This window comes from Carcharhinus amblyrhynchos, chromosome 3 (assembly GCF_965287045.1).
Source record: "Carcharhinus amblyrhynchos chromosome 3, sCarAmb.v2.hapA, whole genome shotgun sequence".
Classification (NCBI taxonomy): Eukaryota; Metazoa; Chordata; class Chondrichthyes; order Carcharhiniformes; family Carcharhinidae; genus Carcharhinus; species Carcharhinus amblyrhynchos.
This window is the reverse complement of record NC_137326.1, coordinates 92,394,875-92,413,879: the sequence shown is the minus strand read 5'-3', so window position 1 is coordinate 92,413,879 and position 19,005 is coordinate 92,394,875. Positions and strand designations below refer to the sequence as shown.

Here is a 19,005-nt window from a genome sequence, read left to right as displayed (position 1 = left end):
AAAATAATAAAAATTACCTCTGACACATCTCCATTTCGGATATGAATCTTTGCCATGCTCTCGAGCCAAGTCATTCGCAGTTCCGGAGTACTGGCATATGAGTTTGCTAGGCTATACTGAAGATCGATTAGCATTTCTGGGTCCTTCTCATGCTCTTTCATCTGAGCTGTGGCCATTAACACTGTCCTTATTCGCTTAGTCAAGTCCTTCACTTCCGCAGGAAACAAAGTGTTCTATAGGGTATGAACCAAAGGAGAGGTTACTTCCAAGTCACAGATTATAAGTATTGAACCATTTAGAACTTAAGTCAGTTCAGGCGTACTGAAATCTGACATCTACAATAAAACTAAGGGCTGAATTTTCCTGATTCTGGAATTGAAGTTCTGGGGCAGGGTGTGAGGCTGGGGAAGTTGGGAAAATCGAGAAGAGCAGGACAGCTTATGAGCACATCTCAGCTGGACAACTTTCCCAGGAAAGACTGAGAGTAGGATTGACTGCCCAATAAACAGAGGGCACCTATTGGATCTAATTCTAAGTCTTTGCTGCCAATGGAGAGTCTCTCTATCACTTCAATTGAGGCAGAATCCCTGAAGCAGGTTTTGGGGAAGGAGGGAGGCAGTGGAATCACTGAGCTGAGGTTTTCTGTAATGCGATCATGGGAAAGAAAAGATGCACTATTACCCAAATGATACATTTGGTCAGGTTTGCTGTCTACTCCAAGGGGTCCAACAGCTTCAACCCTCTGAAATTTTATTTTCAATTCACATCTCCAAGGGTACTTCCACATTGTAGCAACCTCGAGGGCAATGAAACCATAGAAACCATAGAAAATTACAGCTCAGAAACAAGCCTTTTGGCCCTTCTTGTCTGTGCTGAACCATTTTTTGCCTAGTCCCACTGACCTGTACTTGGACTATATCCCTCCACACCCCTCTCATCCATGAACCTGTCCAAGTTTTTCTTAAATGTTAAATGTTAAAAGTGATCCTGCATTTACCACTTCATCCAGCAGCTCATTCCACACTCCCTCCACTCTCTGTGTGAAGAAGCCCCCCCTAATATTCACTCTAAACTTTTCTCCTTTCACCCTCAACCCACGCCTTCTGGTTTTTTTCTTCCCTAGCCTCAGTAGAAAAAGCCTGCTTGCACTCATTCTATCTATACCCATCAAAATCTTATACACCTCTATCAAATCTCCCCTCATTCTTCTACGCTCCAGGGAATAAAGTCCTAACCTATTCAATCTCTCTCTGTAATGCTCACCTATCCTGGTGGGGCTGCCATGGCTCAAGAGCTGCAGGCCCTCGGATTTTGCCAACAGCCTCGGGAAACCTTTTGTCATCTTACACAGAAAAGTGAGTGCAGAAGAAGCAATAAAGAAGCTGTCTCCACAAAGACTGTTGAGCCTGTCTCACTGTCAGCAAGTGCAGGGTTCAGGAGTTGGGACTTCCATTTGTTCCCAAAAGCAGGGTCTGAAAGCCCATAGTAAAATCCAGCCCAAAATATTGCTGCATCAGACCAATGAAAACGTTGTAACAATTGTCCTGTCAAAGTTTCAATCATAGATTTCATGTAGACTCTAAATAGACGATAGAACTCCAAAAAAAATGGAAGATAAGGATTATAATCAGCCATACTCAAAACATTTATTCATAACATTCAGCCTATCAGATTTAATGGCCCAAATCTTTTGATCAGTGTCAGAACTGTTGCATCCAACATGGATTAGACAGATAACTGAATACTGACCTGGATACATGCAGAAGGCTCTAGTTTCAGATGCAGCAGTGAGAAGAATTTCCTCAATGCAGGAATCCACATAGAGAACAGTGACGACAATCAGCACAGAGGTCATGCTCCCTTTTTATGGCACTAGCTGCCATTTTGTAAGTTTGAATGTTCAGTGTGAACGGGTGACAGATGAATGTTGGTGAATGGATGAGTGGACGAATGACTGGATGGGTAGGGTGGCACGGTGGGTAAGTGGGTGTGGTTATTGGGTCAGATGTGGAGGTAGGTGAGGTCAGTGGATCGGGTGACAGGTGAGTTGTGGAGTCAGGTTGGGAAGGATTGTGGAGTGGAGTTGGGGTGGGTAGTCAGGTTGGTTTGCCAATAGTCAGGAAGTTAAGGGATAAGTTGAAAATCAATTGTATAGTCACCCAGGATTTTTCTAACATTTCCTGGACAACTATCCATGTCAATAAGTCAGAAATGTCTGAAGTCTCTGATACATTTATAAAGTGGAATAATTTTACACAAATGGCACAGTGTGTCTCCCCCGGCACAGTTGTTCCTGATCAGTTTTGCGCATTTAATAGATGGAAGAAACATCTTGTTTTCAAATAGAAGTTAAAATGACATTTTTAAAGTTAACTTACATTCATGAGCCTATCTCCATTTGCAAAATTGTTAATTATCGCCAGTGATTGTTGAAATCGAGTGCCTCCCATTCCCACATCTGCTATCAGTTGACTTACGGCTTTGATAAGCTGCAAAGGAAATATAAAGTATCACTCAAAATTGTCCTGCAAAGAGGTAAGACAATAGACAAGGCCATTATAACATAAAACATTCACATTTCATTTTAATATATTCATGAGTTGATAAATTAGACTGTCGTGATTTTTTTGGTATCAGTCTAAACTATGTTTGCACTTAGCCCCAACACTAAATATCAAGTTACTGTTCAAAAATGGAGATAGAGAAATAACAAAATAGCAGATGGATTTTTCAGCAGTAATGTGTTTTTTTGCCAAATTTTAGACACATTGGGCCCGATTTTACCATTTTGATTCTAAGTACTCAGTGGACTTGAACCTGGGAGTGTTTCAGATGCGACCTTTAGACCTGTTCTTAGGTACCCCCATAAGCACTCTGACTGCAAAAATATCAGCGAATCCAAATCATGCTGCAGAAGCCTGTGGGTGGTGCTTAACGCACCCAAAACCCTGCAGCTCAGGTCGGTCCCTCCAACTGCGCACGCACAGAAAAAAAAGATAGAATGCGGCTCCCCTGCCACATCACTTCCAGGCTGAATGACAAGTCTCCCTGGCCTCTCGCCCCCCCCAGAGACATTGCCCCACCCCCACAACATTACTGATGCCCTTATGCCTCATCCCTAACACCACCCAGGCTGATCGCACCCCCTCCCCCCACCCCCACTGGTCTCAGGCAGAGTAGCAGCTGACACCTCCCCCCCTCATCACTGATCTGAAGCAGGGAGCTGTCCAACCCACTTCCCCACCCGCTGATCTGAAGCAGAGAGCCATCAGAAACTCAGCACTTACCTCCCCAGTAGATGGAGCGCTGAATCTGGATGGGCAAACGCAATGGTAAAGGGGGATGTGCCGGTAAGGTTGGGCATGCAGCCCATTAAGTCAATTTAAATGCATGCAAATGCATTTAAATGGCTGCCGTGCTCATTTTGGACATGGTCCTGATTGTGGCCATTTTGGTAAAGGGGGAAGTGACATGGAGGTGGGTGCAGATTGTGCTACTTGTCTCACGCCCAGCTATATCAAGTTTTGCGCCTGAAAACAGGCGCAATGTGATGGTAAAATTGGGCTCATTTCGTTTCGTTTAATTTGGGAATCTATTCCAGTTTGGAACAACATTGTTTTCCATCACGAAAGTGTGCTGTCATGAACTGACAACATTTAAAACTGCTTCAGTTCAACTGTTGTTCTTAAATTGCAAGCTTTTACCTTCTGCAAACCAAAGTCTAGATGACCAGTTAGGGCAGACCACCCAATGAATTAACAGGGAAGACCTGAATGATGGACATCATAAACACGCGAGTAGGAGAAGCTAATGTTCATCATCTGGAGCAAGAATTTGGATTACCCACTAAATGTAACAGTGAGGTATGCAGTAGTGGTCATGTCTGGATCAAATAGTGGTTGTTAAGCAGAACATTCCACTGGCATAAATAAAAAGCTGTACTTTTAGTGATCGTGATGTAATTGACAGGCTATTTGACATGGAACCTCAGGAAACATTGTTCACATGGTGCAGGCCTGCTGGGAACAATTCTGATATCAGAGTGGACAGTTTGAAGGCCTGTCAGATACTTACAGCTGACTAGTGAGCTACACAGAAATCTGTCTGGGTTCTCAGGGTTTAGTGATCAAGGGAAGGAGTGTAGGGCGGGTGGTGGCGACTACGTAGTGGAGACAGGCAGAGATCGAGAACAAGAGGGAGGTAGTAACTATGACGGAAAGTGGTGGCTGCCAGAGGCACATGGTTTGTGCTCCAGTCAGGTTCCTCAGTAACTTTGAAAAATTTATCTTTTTGCCAGTGGCTTACACAGGTTCCTTTAAAGACAATGGATGCCTTGGTGATTATTTTCCAAACGTCGCTGGATTCCAGGGAAGTGCCGGAAGATTGGAAAATGGCTAATGTTACACCGTTGTTTAAGAAGGGTGGCAGGCAAAAGGCAGGGAATTATAGGCCGGTTAGTTTAACGTTTGTTGCAGGAAAAATGTTAGAATCTGTGATCAAGGAGAAAATAGCGAGGCATCTTGAGGAGAATTGTTTGGTAGAGCAGACGCAGCACGGTTTCTTTAAGGGGAAGTCGTGTCTGACAAACTTATTGGAGTTCTATGAGGATGTGTCTAGGGCGGTGGATAGAGGAGAGTCAGTGGATGTGGTCTTTCTTGATTTTCAGAAGGCGTTTGACAAGGTACCTCACAAGAGGTTATTGCAGAAGGTCAGGGGGCATGGAGTTGGGGGTAGGGTGTTAGCGTGAATAGGGGATTGGCTATCAAATAGGAGGCAGAGAGTGGGGGTCAATGGGTGCTATTCGGATTGGCGGTTGGTGACTAGTGGAGTGCCCCAGGGGTCGGTGCTGGGGCCTCAGCTATTTACCATTTATATAGATGATCTGGAGGAGGGAACCGAGTGTATGGTGTCGAAATTTGCTGATGACACCAAGATTGGTGAACGGCAAATTGTGCGGAGGGTGTGGAGAGTCTGCAGAAGGATCTAGATAGGCTGGGCGAATGGGCCAGGAACTGGCAAATGGAATTTAATGTTGGCAAATGTGAGGTTGTCCACTTTGGTAGGAATAATGGTAGGAAGGACTATTACTTACGTGGCGAAAAACTGCAGCAGGCGACGGTGCAGAGGGACCTCGGGGTCCTTGTGCATGAGTCGCAAAAACCCAGCCTGCAGGTGCAGCAGATGGTCAGGAAGGCAAATGGGATGCTGGCCTTCATAGCGAGGGGGATTGAATATAAAAGTAGGGAGGTCTTGCTGCAGCTGTATAGGGCACTGGTGAGGCCGCAGCTGGAGTACTGTGTGCAGTTTTGGTCGCCGCACTTACGCAAGGATATTCTGACCTTGGAGGGAGTGCAGAGGAGGTTTACTAGGCTGATTCCGGAGTTGAGGGGGTTGAACTATGAGGAGAGGCTGAATAAACTAGGCTTGTACTCGTTAGAGTTTAGAAGAATGAGGGGAGATCTCATTGAGACGTATAAGATGTTGAATGGGATGGATAGGATAGAGGTGGAGAGGCTCTTCCCGTTCAAAGGACAGTAGGACTAGAGGGCACAGCCTCAGGATAAAGGGGGGGCGGTTTAGAATGGAGTTGAGGAGGAACTTCTTCACTCAAAGGGTGGTGAATCTCTGGAATTCTCTGCCCGTTGAAGTGGTGGAGGCTGCCTCGCTCAATATTTTTAAGACACGGGTTGATGGGTTTTTGATAAGCGAGGGGATTAAGGGTTATGGGAAGAGGGCGGGAATGTGGAACTGAGCCACGACAGATCAGCCATGATCTTACTGAATGGCAGGGCAGGCTTGAGGGGCTAGATGGCCTACTCCTGCTCCTATTTCTTATGTTTCTTATGTTCAATGGCTAGGCCACAAATAGGTCTGATTTTCCACAACACACCTGGCCCAGCTTGGCACGTTCAGAGCTGCTCAAATTTACAAAAGAGGCCTTAAACAAGTGTTAGGCTCCATATTTGCACACACAAAGGTATTAATGTTTGTTTTAGGTGCATACCCCAGGTGCCCATTTTGACGTCTGGCATTGCAATACTGGCACAAAATATACAGCATACGGCGTCTGCCATACTGTCCTGTAAATTTAAAATCCATCAGCTGTATGACACAAGAGGAATAATTTCCTCAATGCATGCCTGAAACAAAACTATGAACCTATTTTGTGAAATATAGGGCGCAATCTTGCCACCTGTTCCTACCACGTTCCCGCTGCAGTGAAGATGTTGGATTTGGCGACAAGCCACATCTTTGTTCACTGCAGTGGGATGGGAAAATCCCGGCCATAACATGGAGGAAATCTCTGTTCATAAGCCAGGATCATGTCCTCGGTATAGCCGTTATTGGAGATTCATGTTCCCTACTGTATCCTGGCCCCAGGCCTTCTTTATAGTGACAGATGGGGTGGGGGAGGAACAGCAGGGTCCTCACGCGATGAGGAACTGATTGGATCTTCCATTTGGCTTCCAAGCATCAACGTGCACTGGAAGTATGATTATTTAAGTGCTTGGAGGTGACATCCTGGTTGTAGACTAGTGGCACCTAGTGCACCAGCCAAATCCGCTTGGGATTCTCCCCAGTGCATGCTAGTCCCTGCCAAACTTCCATAACCCTTACAATATAGTGGCCAGGCCACAAGTTCCACTTTTTAAATTTAACTTAAACAAAAATGTTGGAGAAAGGGAGCCTCCATTTTGAAGCGCCCTCTCCCTGAATTACCTTTGATTGCAGCCTACTGCTCTTAAGGCTTCCGAGTGGCCCTTTGGCCTCGAGAACCCACCCATCTTGCTTAATTGGATGATGAGCTGTTCTCCAGGCCAATTCAGGGGGTACCCCAGTGAAAATTTGACTCGGCGATTATATCCCCTCTACCACTGGGCAGCTTCTGGACTCAGATACATTCCCACCTCTGCTTCCCTCCCCTAGGAATCCAAGATGTTTGATAACACTTGTTTTATTGCTGAACTCCAAAAAAGATATCCAAATAGAGTTATATATTGCTGATTTTCTTACCGTCTTATGAACCTGCTATTTTAACAATAAGATTTTGGCAAATGGCACAAGATGAAACATGAGTTGATCTGTGATATGTGGCTGACTTAAGATCAGAATTGTTTAAAAATGTTTAGTTTTAGACAATCTGCTTGCAATGATTCGGACAGTGTGCATGGGGTCGCAACCTTGAAAAAGAATATTCTGCTTAATTTTAATAAAATTCTAACAGTGACACTAACCTGAAGGTGAGATCTGACTATCGACTTTCCTTTTGTAAATTCAAAGTTGCCCCTCATGAAAAGGTAGAGCAAGGCACAAGCTTCATTCTGTGTAGAGCTGGATCTGTGGTTGCAGCATTTTAAGATTTCATAGCAGAGCGTGCCACATAGATCTGCTCGGCCTTGGAAGAAAGCTGAAGGGAACTGGTGAGAAGCAGAAGATATAAAATCTTTTAGTACTGCACAATCGACATTAAATAACAATAATAACAGACGGCAACATAATGCACTGCGACCATACTTTAGGAACCAGAACAGCTCTGAAGTTGCACAGAAAATTGTTCTGTGGTAGGTATTGGATTTGCTGTAGTATACATATAAATTGACTATTATTGAGGCAATGGATTTGAAACATACTGCCAAATAATCCAATTCAAAAATATAGCAAGACGTGCACTTGGTCCTTACAAATCAAGAATAAAAAATGCTGGATGTGCAGCTTCTGCCTGAGCAGCAAGAGGCAGCAGGCCCCTGGAAGGTCAAGATACTGGCAAACATAGACCACTACAATAGCGAGCACAGGCCCGACCATGGTGAATCCTGATGGTCCTCTCACAATGGAGAGAGGCATTGCCGGAAGTGCCCTCCTGTGTCTTGGTGTATGGTTGCTCACATCTGCCAGTTTCCCCAATATGACCTTCAGGTGCAAGGACTCTGCAGCAGTAATGGGGAGGTCCTGGCCTGCATTGACTAAAAGTTTGTCTATGTGCTGTTAAGAGTACCATGATCTGATGGCAAGGTGGGCTGCATCCTGCCCGCCCCACCAAAGGATTTGCTAAACTCATCGCGTCTGAGCTGAACGGAAGAAGACTGCATGTGTGCAGCCATCCTGCCAGCCAATGGCAATCACGGCAGCATTTCTCAACAATCCCTAATTGCCCATAAACTGAGTGACTTGCTAGGCTATTTCAGAGGGCTTATTAGATTCAGCTGTGGGTCTGGAGTCACAAGTAGGCCAGATCAGATAAGGATGCCAGATTTCTGTCCCTAAAGGATATTAATGAACCAAATGAATTTTTACACAACTGATGCTGGTTTCATGCTCACTATTACTGAGAATGGCTTGATATTCCAACGTTATTAACTAAATTCAAATTCTGCCTGACGCTGTGGTGGGATTTGAACCCAAGTCTGGGAATATTAATCCAGCAATGTTACCACTAAGTTACAATTTCCCTTTGTGCTGAGATAGTTTCATAATCTTGTAACTCAAATTTACAACACAGAATGTTACCACTGTACCCAAAAATAAAGCAATGGTTATCACAGGTACAGACCGGGACTGTGAAGGGTGCCAATGTCTCATCAACTCAATTTGTTCTTGCGATTAAGAGTTGGGCGTTGCTTTAAAATAAAACTAGCAGGTCTCCTGTGAAATTACTCACAGCCAGCTGAGGTTGTAGAGGTTTATAATTTAAAAAGGTGCTGTGATATGTACTGTACAATATTTGAACAAGACCACTGATGTACAGTTACAAAATCATTGAAATTTATTACATGGTATTCTGGACTTATATTTCAATTTTCATATTATAGAGGAATAGTAGAATTCAATGAACATGGCAAAGCAAAATCTTGATTGATTATTTCATCTATATGCATAATTTTATCTCTCCATTTTGTAATGTCTGGTAGGCACTGGATTGGTTCCGGAGTGTGTCATGACTGATGTCGGGGGGGCGGGGGGGAGATGTGCTGCTGAAGTGGGACACAATGTGTTCTGCACCTTTTTTTATTAAGGATTTATTCGCATTACTTTGTTATGATAGGTACAATAAATTTAAATGATTCACCCATTAGACGCACACAGAAATATTCTGATTCTTAAACTAATCATCTGCAATTAAGCAAAATACTGCAGTTGCTGATAATCTGAAATAAAGACAGAAAATGCTGGAAAATCTCAATAGGCGTGGCATCACCTGTGGAGAGAAAAACAGAGGTAATGTTTCGAGTCCATACTACTCTTCTTCAGAGCTAAAGGGGAGGAGTAATATGATGGATTTTATACTGGTTAAGAGCTACTGGAGCAAAGTGGAAGGTCAGGGAGCTAGGAGAGATTTGACAAGGATGTCACGGACACAAGACAAAGGGCATGTTAATGGTGGGACTACATATCCGTACCTTGGAAACAAATTGTCGGAGAGCTGCAAATACATGTTTCAAAGCAACTGATGACTGATTAACTTGCAGGAACAGTAAGTAGGTGTCAAACACTCTCTTCATAGTAGAATTATGCCCATCATCTTGTTGCAGTTGTTTCTGTAAAGTCAGACACAAAAGAGGTGGATTTACAACGTACGAATAAAAAACACAGGTCTGCGTACTCTAGAATACCTTCTACATAAAGAGCTTGGTTCAAACAGAAGAGAAAATTCTGGGATTTTTGTTTTAAAAAGGTGTGTTATGCAACATTTAAATCTGCACCACATACTTGCAAAAGTATTCCATTCCCAAATATTTTGAGATCATTACAAAGTACAAATCAACAACTGTCATTGTCAGTAAATGTTCATGGTTTGTTCTCGAAAGCTATAAAGGAGCGCCAGCTTAGAGTATGAAAGACACTGGTGTAAATGTAAACTTGCAATTTGTATCTGGAAAAGCACTGAGGAGAATCAAAAAGATATGGTTTTCCAGAAACACAATGAGTTATCATTTTCATATCTGATAGAAAAAGCATTGATTACGCAATATGTACAATTAAAAGCATCAGCAGATTATTAGCACCAGATTTCCTGAATACACCTTTAACAATGTTTGTAGAGCATCAGTGAAGTCTGGAATTCATACATCATCACTGTATTTTAATCAGCAAAACAAATATGAATGTCATCAGAAATACCTGATGGGCCTGAGTAAAAAGACAGATGATCTCAAGCACTGTGATGCTGACTTCAGTTGCTATATTTGCTTCTACATCTATATGAAGCAAGGCATCCATCTCAGTTGGAGAACCATCTAAACAAATGCAAAATCAAAGTCAGTCTCTTACCAAGCTGTACTGAGACTACAGAAGGTCAATGTTGCTTTTTCTTCCAAAACACATACATTATAATGGAGTACATCACTAAATGGTAGCACAGGTCAAGCATAGGCCAACAATGGCATGGGGATGCTTTTGCAACCTTTACTCCCATCTACCATAGATCTACACTAAAAACGAAGGCTCACAGCAATGGACTGAATTTGGCCAAAATGGAACACTTCAATCTGTCAGCCTATTGTTCCTCATATATAATCATTAAGTAGTAAAATGTTAACATAAGCACCAACATTTGAGAATTATATACTTCAACTGGAGTCCATTTACAGGCTGCAGGACTAGCTTATAAAGAAGGCAATGTGAATACTTGTCTCAGGAACACAGATGAATATAGGGTCAAAAAAGACTACCTGACCAGTGCCAAAAATTAACATCTCTCACTTGCTCACTTCCTAAAATACCCATCCAATTCTTCATTCACTATCTTCCTGGGAACCAATTCCTCAGATGTATTACCCTGGTCACAAACTGCATTATGTTTACTCTTTTGAGTGGCTCAAAGTTGGCATCAAATTTGGAACCAGCTGAAGCTCATCAGGTTACGTTTGATCTTTTTGCTCAAACTCACAGAGAAATCCGCCCAGCGCTTCTCAAAGGAGCCTGGTGAATGCCCACTTCCTCTCGGGAGGGGGCGGGGGGGTGTGGATACCAGCACGCAGATGAGCTGTTTCATACCATCAGTTTTTCCGACTTGCCTCTGCTGTGCGCACTCTTGGCCTGCTCCACTCCATCATCTGTGGTAAAGCCTTTTTGCCAACTTATCCACATACTCCAGAGTCTCGCTACTCGATACCACAAATTTATTTTACTTTTTTCTGCATTCAGGAGTATTTTAAAACCTACTTTTTGGCTGTATCTTCAGCCATCTCCTTAATACCTCTTCCAACTTTTTCCGAGGTCCAATCCTGATTAATGAAGCACACCAGGATATATTTTGCTACTTTGTAAGCATTACATTAAAAGCAGGTTGTGGAATTAATAAGTTAATCGAGATTTCTAATTCAAGATGATTTACATCATTTTGAGAAGGCACTTGCAGTAATATTAGTAATAAAAGAACAAATGCTTAATACTGAATTTTTAAAAAACATACTGGATACTATGTTGGAAGCTTCCATCATTTGTAATAGTTTGGGGTTTGATAGTGCATTCTTTCCACGAATTATAGGCATCGTCTGGGACCTTGCATGTCTATGTCCATCATGGCCTGAATGCATCCTGTTAAATAAAAAGGTATAATATAATCCAAGTACAAATGCCTTCAGTTTTTAACCTCCCTGCTGTTATCATGAGCGACTTACATTAGGTAAAGCAAAATAAAACTGGTGTTAAACCTAAACTCTAAACTTGGAGTCTCACGATTTTAGGAGAAAATAATCATTCCTCTTATCTAAATTATCCTTTCTTTCAGAATTTCCACAAATATTGATATAAGCAAGTCAAATGCAGAGTAACAAACAGATCCATTGTATTCTATGGTGCACATGGATTTTAATAAGGGGTGATTGTGTTATTCACATTACATATTTGTAAGAGAATGAAAGTGAGATTTGCGGTGTGTTATAGTGTGAAATATGGCATTGAGGGGGGATTGGGTACAAAACAAAGTAAAATGTACAATTGCTGGAACAAGCTCAAGGCCTTACTCTAGCATAAAATATGCTAGAGTTACATGTTAAGGGGGTCAGTTTAGCTCAGTTGGCTGTACAGCTGGTTTGTGACGTACAGCGCTGCCAACAGTACAGGTTCAATTCCCATACTGGCTGAGGTTATTCATCAAGATCTGCCTTCTCAACCTTGCCCCTCACTTGAGGTGTAGAGATCCTCAGGTTAGATCACCACCAGTCAGTTCTCCCCCTCAAAGGGGAGAGCCACCTATGGTCAACTGGGACTACAGTGACTTTACAACCATCAGTAGTTAACAGTCACTTTAGCGATGTGGCTTTTTAAACACACATGCACACACAGATACACATCTGCTAATGGTACTATATCTCAGCCAATCATAACACTCATTTAATTATCAAATAAGGCTATGCAATAATAGGTGAGTAAAATAAGTTGAACAGGATTATCTGAATTTATTGACAGGAGTTACCATTGAGAGAGAAGACCAGAACTTTGATGAGTTGGGTTAGACCCTTTGAGAGTTCCATTACTTTGGCTGGCTTGTGCGAGTTTAGCTGCAGCAGCTAATTTCCTGTTTCAAATAAACACAAATCACGATAATTAAGCTGTGTGTGACAACTTGAAAAAGTATTTGTTTAAGAAAAACTTCTATGCATGGATTGAGAAAAGTTTACAACTACAGAAGGCAATTACCAATATTTAAAATCTGGAACAGAAACAGAAAATGCTTTGGGTCTGTTACCAAGTGAAAGGAGAAAATAGAATATGCTTTGTTGTGAAGTAAAGCTTCAAATTTTGTCAAAGTTTTTTTAAACATGTATTCTTTCCCAGCTTCCCTATTTGTTCCTTCAACAGCAAGGCATGCATTGAAGAACCCACTTGGTAGATAATCGGTTTAGCAATCCATTGCTTGAATTGGTTGACCATATCAAGTACTGTTAGGTTTCAGCTCACCTAATACTCCAGGATAATTCTGGAGAGCAAAGATAATCCTTCATTATGTTCTCTAATTTTAACCACCACTTTGTCTCCAATACCAAACACAAGGAGTTCGCAGAATTGTGTTTCACTCAGAATGAACCTATCCACTGGTTTGTTCAATAGTTCTTGTTATTGATCTGGTATCAGCTCTATTTCCATAAGATAGGAAAAGGAGTAGGCCATTCAGCCCATTTGTGCCTGCTCCCGCCATTCAATACGATCACAGCTGATTGGACACTTCAATGGCTTTTACATCCACAATCTCCATAACCCATTATATTATTATTAATCAGAAATCTATCAATCTCTGTTTTAAACATGCTCAATGACTGCACTTCCTCAGCCCTCTGGGGTAGAGAATTCCAAAGATTCACCACCCTCAGTGCAAAGAAATTTCTCCTCATCTTGGTCCTAAGTGGCATCCCCTCATTTTAAATTTGTTTAAATTTTAAATTGTGGGGTTCTCAACACCCCAACCAAGAGAAACATCTAACCTGCAACTACCCTGACTACTCCTCTAAGTATTTTATGTTTCAATGAGATCACCACTCATTCTTCAAAACAGCCCAAGTTTGTCCAATCTCTCTTCATAGGACAGTCCTGCCATCCTGGTACAAATCTGGTGAACCTTTGTTCCATTCTCTCTACGGCAATAATATTCTTGCTGAGATAAGGGGACAAATATTGCACAAAGTATTCCAGGTGCAGTCTATCCAAGCTCCTATGCAAGTGAAGCAAGACTTCACTACTCCCATACTTATATTCTCTTGTGATAAGGTTAGCTTTCCTAATAGCCTGCTGCACCTGCAGCAACTTATGGACAAGGACATCATTTGTGCACATTATAATGCCTTACCATTCAGGAAATACTCTGCACATCTGTTCTTTCTACCAAAATGGATCTCACATTTTTCCCATTATATTCCATTTGCCATGTTCTTGCCCTCTCACTAAACCTGTCCAAATCCTCCTGTAGCTGTTTTACAACTTCCTCAACAGACATTTCTGCCAAGTTTTGGATCATCTGCGAAATATTACATTTGGTCCCCACATCTAAATTATTAATATATATTGTGAACAGCTGGGCCCCTAGTACTATCCTTGCAGTACCCCACTAGCCACTTTCTGCCAACACGAGAATAATCTGCTGCCCATTTTAATGCATTAATCTCTTTGAGAGCTCCAACGTTTGTGAATGAAGGCAATTTATAATTCCAAGTCGCACAGCTGCTGTTTAGTATACAGATGGGACATAGACACACTTCATACATCAAACAACCCCTCTTTACATGCAGACATCACCTGATCCTCCCTTACAGCCTTTGCCTATTCTGGTGCTCTTATGCAATGCCACCTAAGTGGCTGCAGCCACTGCCGTTCATTCCAGGTGATGCATCAACAAGTCGAATAATATGTTCATGGACTGCTTTAACATCCTGCAATCTTCATCAATCACCATTAGCCACAGCCATGACAGTAGCAGTCTGAGCTTGTATAACAAGTGAACCATGCATACCTTCAGTCTGAGCTCCTTACAGCACAGTTGTTGGGTGGCTTCTGCAGATGTTGCAATAAAAGCTGGGGCATCAGCCATCAAACACCTGATGTGCAAAGTGTTCTCACACAGTGTGTCAGTATTTCTATGCTGGAGAGAGTGTGCCCAAAGCCATGTGCCAAGCTGGTGCTGGACTTTTCCCTACTCTTTGATATCAAACATAGGTTTTCTGAAAGGCCTACCAGCGCTAAGTATTTCATTGTGCATAGCCATCAACCTTCTTCTACTAAATGGCCCCACCATAGTCTTCATCCGAGCACTGGTACAACTCTTATCCCCTGCTCTGGCTGCCGGGCATTTCCACCTGGTGGTATATCACTTACAGATTCCAGCTGTCCTTCAAAATATTATTAGACTGACTGCCAATACTAGTTCCAATCACAATATAGCTCCCTTTTAAAAGGTGCAGGATAGCTTCAAGTAGTGCAGGCTAGCTATAAAGTCATGCTAGCCCTTCACAACTTTGCGACTCTTGCTCAAGTGTGCAGGCACTCAATCAGCCTAAAAGCACTAGTTTAATACTGCAATCTTTTAAATTAGCATGCGGCATGAAGTTTGTGAGCTCTTTAAAATCTGGCCTATAATACATTGCAATGGACGTAATGAACAGAGGTGAGGGATCTACAATAAATGCTGGCGAACCAGCAAATCCCACGTTTAACAAATGAATAAAACAAACTCCAGCAGCACAACCCCTGTGCCCATTTTCAGGCCTTATCCAATTTTGCAAATCAAATTCTTCTCCTCCTAACCCAGGTACTACTTATGTCATCTATCTAGCTGAAGCCAATTAAGGAGAACAGAAGAAGCAGCCAATGGCTCAGTTACATGTTGAATCAACTCTAGGTCCATCTACGGAGCCAAAAATAAGTGATTCAAAATTAATTGAAATGCTAAAATAGTCTGGCAATGCCCCCTTGTTTCCACAGTCCCCTCTTCTCTTTCGGAGTAAGATTCTCAATCTCAATAATGCCTTGAGATTTCTGTACTCTTTCAAATCTGGCCTATAATACATCCCCAATTTTCACTGCTCCACTATTGGCACATTCCTTCAACTGCCTCAGACCTCAGCTCTGGAATTCCTTTACTAAAGTTCTCCATCATCCTACATTTCTCTCTTCCATTCATCCATCAAACCTGTTTTTTATTCCATCAAATGTTTGATCACCAGTTTTAATCTCTTTATTTGCTTTAGGTTGTCACATTTCATTTGATAATGAACCTATGGAACAATTTAGGTCATTTTGATATGTTGAAGATACAAGTTGTAGCTGTGGTTCTGCAAATGTAATGCATTACAAAAATTACCTTGCCACATGCCTCTTCCCCAGAAATCTGAAATGTTGAATACAGACTCTAGGAAAAAAAAATGAACAACAAATGTTTATGCAGAAACTGTCACTGTCTTTGATGTCACCATAAAATAATTACTGCTGTTTTTGGTTTTGTAATCTGGAGCCAAATACTATGTCAAAGATTTGGACACGGACGTAGACATAATTAGATGTACGTTGACAATATCTCTGGCCAAGTTGAGTGTTACTGATGACAGCTCATCAATTTCGCAGCAGCCTCAGAAATGTTCAACATTAAAAAAAACTTTTACTCCCCTGCCCCACCAACCCGAACAGCTAGGAGTCACTTGTTTAAATTGGACACTATTTTTTCAAACATCCAGCAGCATCTAAAAATAAAACCATGTATACATTTAACTTTTATTAATATATGTGAATATAGAAGACAAAAATGTAATAACATTTTCATATCCGAATATTTAAATTCAATTGCTTCACATATTTAACACATCCTAGAACATAACTATGAAAATGGAATTTTATCTCCATCTGATTTCCCACTTCACTGCAAACCATTCCCTATTAAAATGCGGAAAAACAGTATACTGGAGTGATTGCCATTCTGTAATTAAGAGATTTTCTCTCCTTTGGGTGGGTTTCCATTGAATGCTGTGGTCTCCTTCCACGGTCCAAAGAAGTGCAGGTTAGGTGGACTGCCCTTACTAAATTGCTCTTTAGTGTCCCACGGTCTGTAGATAAGGTGGAGATGGGGTTATGGGGATTGAATGGGTGGCAGGGAGTCATAATGGGCCTGGGTAAGATGATGAGTCAGTGCAGACTCGATGGACCAAATGGCCTCCTTCTGCACTGTAGACATTCCATGAATCTTGTGGAAATTCTTTCAACCTCTCCTTAACATGAAAAGATGATCTCAGACTTGTCACATGAAAAGCTAAGAGAAACATCATCCCACTTGGCAGTAGCACAGTAAGTCCATACAATGATGCCGTACGACACCATGCCATCTCCAATGTCTTTATTGCGTGGCTGCAGTGCTACACATATTTGAAATAACTCTTATGTACATCTTCGAAGCACATTTCTACTTGTTTACAATTCCTGAGTTTATTATTTCAGTGCATATCTTGTGACTAACAAACAGAAATTTGAACAGCTCCACTTACTCTAAAATATTGAAGAAATCCATTAGTTCAGAATATGATGCTTTGCACCAGTAAGTTTTGAGAATCTCTGGAAAAAAAAAGGTGATTTTATTATTACAAAACTTGTACCATCCTGAATTTTACTCAGGAAGTCTTTAATGTTCTCAATGTATTTTTTTTTTAAATTGTTCATTATTTCAGGATTTAACCTTACAATTGACTGCAAAATCTTGCTCTGTGGTTAGAGGCATTTAGTTTTTATAGATTTTACAATGTAACTGTATACTAAGAAGCCTACTGGTCTCCAGTAAAGTAAGAATTAACTTTTTTTCCTTTTTGACAAAGAAAATGCAATCCCATAATGTCAAATGTTATGAAAATGTCACTTTTCAACAAAATGAAATTACAGCATCTAATACATTCATCACTGACTCTCAGAGGAACAGAGAGGAGCCAGTTGTCTGAGTCTCTGTCACATAATGTCAAGAAGAATCTTACCCTCAGAAATAGTTTTCATGATGTGAAGGAAACATGTAAGCAGACTTCTCATTTCAGCTTGATCTAATTTGTCAAATCTAATAGCTGATCCAATTAAGGACAATGGTCTTGAATAAGCCTGGAAAGTTAAAAGCAGTGTTACTCATGTGATATTGAATTGATACGTGATTGGGTTGAAATCTATTTTTCCATTAGGGATTCTCAAATTAGCATATAATTGAGACATTTAGCTTTTACAGGGATGCACACTGATTGTGTTTTTACCTGAAGACACACTATGATCTGCTTGAGGGCCAAACTTGCCACACATTACTTTAATATTTCGATGTTTTTTAAAAAACTAAATACATATATCCTAGCACTCTTGAATGTGAATCCCTATGATATCTCAGCCGTGAACTGAAATCCATTCAGCACATCAGCAAAAACTGCAAAGTATTTGAGCTACTAGTAGCAAATTAACTGTTGAGTTTCACTGTCCTACGTGAAGATGGGCCAAACCGTAATCAATGCAGATAACACAAACTTTTATTCTGTTACATGGGAGAGTGACACCAGCAATTGATCACCTTCGAACATTAAGTTTTAGTCACTAGTGCCTTGTACCTTGCAGACAACCCCTACTGTTTGCAAGTACACGATTTAAATATCCATGGAGGAACAATACATTGCCCAAGCTGGGTTGCTGTCTAGGTTAAGAGTAGAAGATGAAGTGGAAAGCCAGGAATTAATGACATAAAATGGAAGACAAATCTCAACAAGTATCAGAAATACAGCAACATCCACTGCTTTTACACAGCTCTGTATGAAATACCCTTGAAAAAACTGCAATTCAGTTCTTTAAAATGATACCTTTTCAAGGGAATCAGGTTTTTCGCTCAATTTCTCGCAGGTACCTGAGGTAGAATCTAGACTGCCAAGTGAACCTTTGGAGTCTGCATGGGACACCGTGGAAATAGCTACAGATGAGAAAACTAAAAATAATACCATTAATATCACTGGCTAAACTTAATGGAAAGAAATACTGAATAACAGTTTGTATTTTAGATGAATTTACAATTGATTGATAATAATTGTATGCTTTTAAGAAATAAATTTATTCTAATATTAATTTTCATTACAATCAATCGAGAATACCATTAAGCAAGCACTCCTCCAAGTCATATATTATCCTGACTGGGAATCATCCCTCCTTTATTATCACTGGATCAATGTACTGTATCAGTCTCCAGCATTGTGGATGTCCCTGCATCACATATAATGCAGTGGTTCAGGAATGTGGCACACCACCACCTTCTCAAGGACAATCTAGGGTAAGCAATAAACAAGGGCTGGCCAATGTCACTCACATCCATTGAATGAATAAGACAAGAAAATCTAATTTTAAAATCACCAATAATAAATAAAGGGAAAATAAAACCAATGCAAAAAAAATCTTAATTTGGATATAAATGGGAATAAATTTTGCAGAACCCCCAAAGAGCAGAAAGGCCATTTGGCCCATCAAGTCTGCACCATCAACAATCCCATGCAGGCCCTATCCCCGTAACACCACATATTTATT

The 19,005-nt window shown here is 41.2% G+C and overlaps 1 protein-coding gene across 7 annotated transcripts in view; it reads right to left on the bottom strand.

Annotated features, from left to right (window-relative positions):
- Positions 1 to 19,005, bottom strand: part of dock10 (dedicator of cytokinesis 10) — a 326,378-nt gene that overhangs the window by 56,612 nt on the left and 250,761 nt on the right. For 5 of the 7 annotated variants that reach the window (XM_080185521.1, XM_080185517.1, XM_080185519.1 and 2 more), the window contains 11 exons: positions 18,294 to 18,415; positions 17,442 to 17,559; positions 16,965 to 17,031; positions 15,794 to 15,841; positions 12,419 to 12,520; positions 11,414 to 11,538; positions 10,120 to 10,235; positions 9,399 to 9,536; positions 7,236 to 7,418; positions 2,379 to 2,489; positions 18 to 233 (listed from right to left, as the gene is read on the bottom strand). In XM_080185521.1, the coding sequence (XP_080041647.1) occupies positions 18 to 233; positions 2,379 to 2,489; positions 7,236 to 7,418; positions 9,399 to 9,536; positions 10,120 to 10,235; positions 11,414 to 11,538; positions 12,419 to 12,520; positions 15,794 to 15,841; positions 16,965 to 17,031; positions 17,442 to 17,559; positions 18,294 to 18,415 (1,346 nt within the window). The remainder of the gene's footprint in view (positions 1 to 17; positions 234 to 2,378; positions 2,490 to 7,235; positions 7,419 to 9,398; positions 9,537 to 10,119; positions 10,236 to 11,413; positions 11,539 to 12,418; positions 12,521 to 15,793; positions 15,842 to 16,964; positions 17,032 to 17,441; positions 17,560 to 18,293; positions 18,416 to 19,005) is intronic. The other 2 variants (XM_080185518.1, XM_080185520.1) reach the window with 2 other exon arrangements.